Raw genomic sequence first — 2,628 nt, 5'->3', positions numbered from 1 at the left:
GGCCATTTGGGATCTGGGGCAAAAATTGGGGACTTGTCCTGCTTTGAGCAGGGGGTTGGACTAGATGACCTCCTGAGGTTCCTTCCAACCCTGGTAGTCTATGAGTCTATGAGATTGAGCCTGGGGATGGAGGCAGGGGGCTGAAGAGACTGGGGATGCGGGGTGCAGGGACGGGGCAGACGTGCCTGACTGAATGGGAGAGGCTTGGGGGTCAGCCAAGGTCTGCATGGGGGAAGCTCCCCAACTCCCTAACATTCCAGCCCCTCCCCACCTTCCCCTCCCCCAGCACCTGTTCCATACTTCTCCCACCCACACCCAACACCCCTCCAGGTTCACTGCAGGCTCCTTCCCTCTCCCTCAGCTCCTCCATTATCCCCGACTCCCCCAAGCCTTTGCACTGCTTCGGACAGGTGCAGGAAATACAGTTCTGTCATGTAATTTAAATGAATTACACAAAGTTCTGTATTAATATGCCTCATATGGAATCTATTTGTAAACAAACAAAAAAAAACCCTGAATCTTTTTTTTTTGGTCTGCATTGTTACAGACATACTTGCTGACAGATATTTTGAAATAAATTACCAAAAGAATCATAACTGGCATGATTATATGGTGTTATTTTGAGAAATAAAATATGAAGAAATTTGCAGAATTTTCAAATATTGTGCGCAGAATTTTTAATTTTTTGGCACAGAATTCCCCCAGGAGTACCAGATGTAAGATCATGCTTCATTTATTCTTTTTTTGGCAGCTATTATTTATTCTCAGCTATTAAGAGACTGGGTGTCATGTATTCCACCGATACAGATATACCATGCAGGACTCAAGGTGACGTAGTGTATCAGTGTCAGCTGCAGAACTGAAGTTAGGAGGCCATATGCTGTGTTCAGTGCTCAATGGAAATCTGTTGATTTCAATGCCAGTTCCAGGGGCTGGTGGCTCTCTTAGGCCACCATGAAGTTCCTCAGGCTTCTGGTGGCGAGCAAGGCTGCTGGGATCTGCTGCGTTCGGGTGGCTCCCGCAGGAGCCAATGGGGAGGGCAGGGGAGAGGGCTGGCTTACCCAGACTCATCTCTTGTTCCCCTGTTGGTGCCACTCTAGCTGTGGCTGTTGGACGAAAGGGAAACTCCAGGGGCTGGCTGTGTGCCTCTGTGATCTACATCAGGTTTGCTTTGGGTACAAGGGTGCGTGAGGAATTGTCCTGCTTGTTGAGTGACGTTCTGGATTGGCCATGTGGGCTATTAATGATTGCTTCTGTTTTGAATGACTATGCAGCTGGCTAGATGAAAGGTCCCATCAGTGGGTAGTTCTTTGGAACAGCCTCGTGATCCTTTGATGGATTTGCTTGGTTTTCACCCCATACACTATTGGGTTGAGTACTGGGGGCACCAGCAAGTGGACGTTGGCCATTACGACATGGATGTTGGAACCATGTATCTTCCCAAACCTGTGCACCATGGACAGGCCAATGAACGGCACATAGAACAGGAAGACGGCACAGACGTGGGAGATGCAGGTGCCCAGTGCCTTGAGTCTGGCCTCCTGGCTCAGACTCAAGGCAGCCCTGAGAATGAAGATGTACGACAGGGAGATCAGCAGGGAGTCCAGCCCAATGACAGAGATAATAACAATCAAACCGTATATGATATTGACTTTTATATCGGCACAGGCCAGCTTCATCACGTCCTGGTGTAAGCAGTAGGAATGGGAGAGGACTCTGGAGCCGCAGAAGGGCAGCCTTTTAATAAAAATGGGCAAGGGGGCCATCACGGTAGCTCCTCTGATTACTGCTGCCAGCCCTATCTTGGCTATGCTGGGGCTGGTGAGGATGGCGGCGTGCCTCAGGGGACAGCATATGGCCACGTAGCGATCAAAAGCCATGGCCAGCAAGACCGTGGACTCCATGCCTGACAGAGAGTGGATGCAGAACATCTGGAGCAGGCAGGCATCAAACCCAATGGTGGTGGAGTTGAACCAGAGGAGGTCCATCATCCTCGGCATGGTGGATGTGGAGATCAGTATATCAATGGCTGCAAGCATGCAGAGGAAAAGGTACATGGGCTCATGGAGGCTTTGCTCGGCTTTGATGATATAAATAATGGTGCCATTCCCGAGCACGGTGAAGAGGTACAATGAGAACAGAAGAAAGGCCAGCCAGAAATGAGCTGCCTCCAGCCCTGGGATTCCAATCAAGGTGAAGGGGGAAGCGCTGAAGCTGATGTTGTTGGAAGCTGACATGGGTGGGGCGTGTTGCTATTGTCCAGCTGCCTTTACAGAAGCCTGGAATCAAAACAATTATCATTATCAGTATCACAGCAAGCCCCATTCTGATCTCACTACCGTGGCCTCGCTCTATGAATGTTAGTAGATTTACACTGGTTTGAGTGTGATCAGAATCAGTCCCTCAGTGTCTCCCAGGGCTGCACGGTCTGTAAATATTTCCCAGTACAGTGCACCAGTCCTGGCAGCTGTCGGCACTCATACGGGAAGGTCAGGTCATAGGGTTATAGCTCGCAAGAACTCGTTGGGGGATAGAGGACACATTCCTTTTTGGCTTGTGCACTTCCACAAAAATTATCGGCATTATTACAGAAGGGAAATCTGAGACCTGGAAGGGTCAAGGTGAATG

The 2,628-nt window shown here is 49.7% G+C and overlaps 1 protein-coding gene across 1 annotated transcript; it reads right to left on the bottom strand.

The window, feature by feature from the left end:
- Positions 1–1,295: 1,295 nt before the first annotated feature.
- LOC140898215 (olfactory receptor 51E1) lies at positions 1,296–2,237 on the bottom strand. Its single transcript, XM_073311776.2, has one exon. The coding sequence runs from the start codon at positions 2,235–2,237 to the stop codon at positions 1,296–1,298; it is 942 nt and encodes a 313-aa protein (XP_073167877.1).
- Positions 2,238–2,628: the final 391 nt, after the last annotated feature.

The sequence above is a fragment of the Lepidochelys kempii genome, chromosome 1 (assembly GCF_965140285.1).
Source record: "Lepidochelys kempii isolate rLepKem1 chromosome 1, rLepKem1.hap1, whole genome shotgun sequence".
NCBI lineage: Eukaryota > Metazoa > Chordata > Testudines > Cheloniidae > Lepidochelys > Lepidochelys kempii.
Note: the sequence above shows the minus strand (reverse complement) of the source record. Positions and strands in the feature narration are given on the sequence as shown.

Coding starts and splice junctions, on each gene's coding strand:
- LOC140898215 (XM_073311776.2), bottom strand. CDS start 2,237: ATGTCAGCTTCCAACAACATCAGCTTCAGCGCTTCCCCCTTCACCTTG.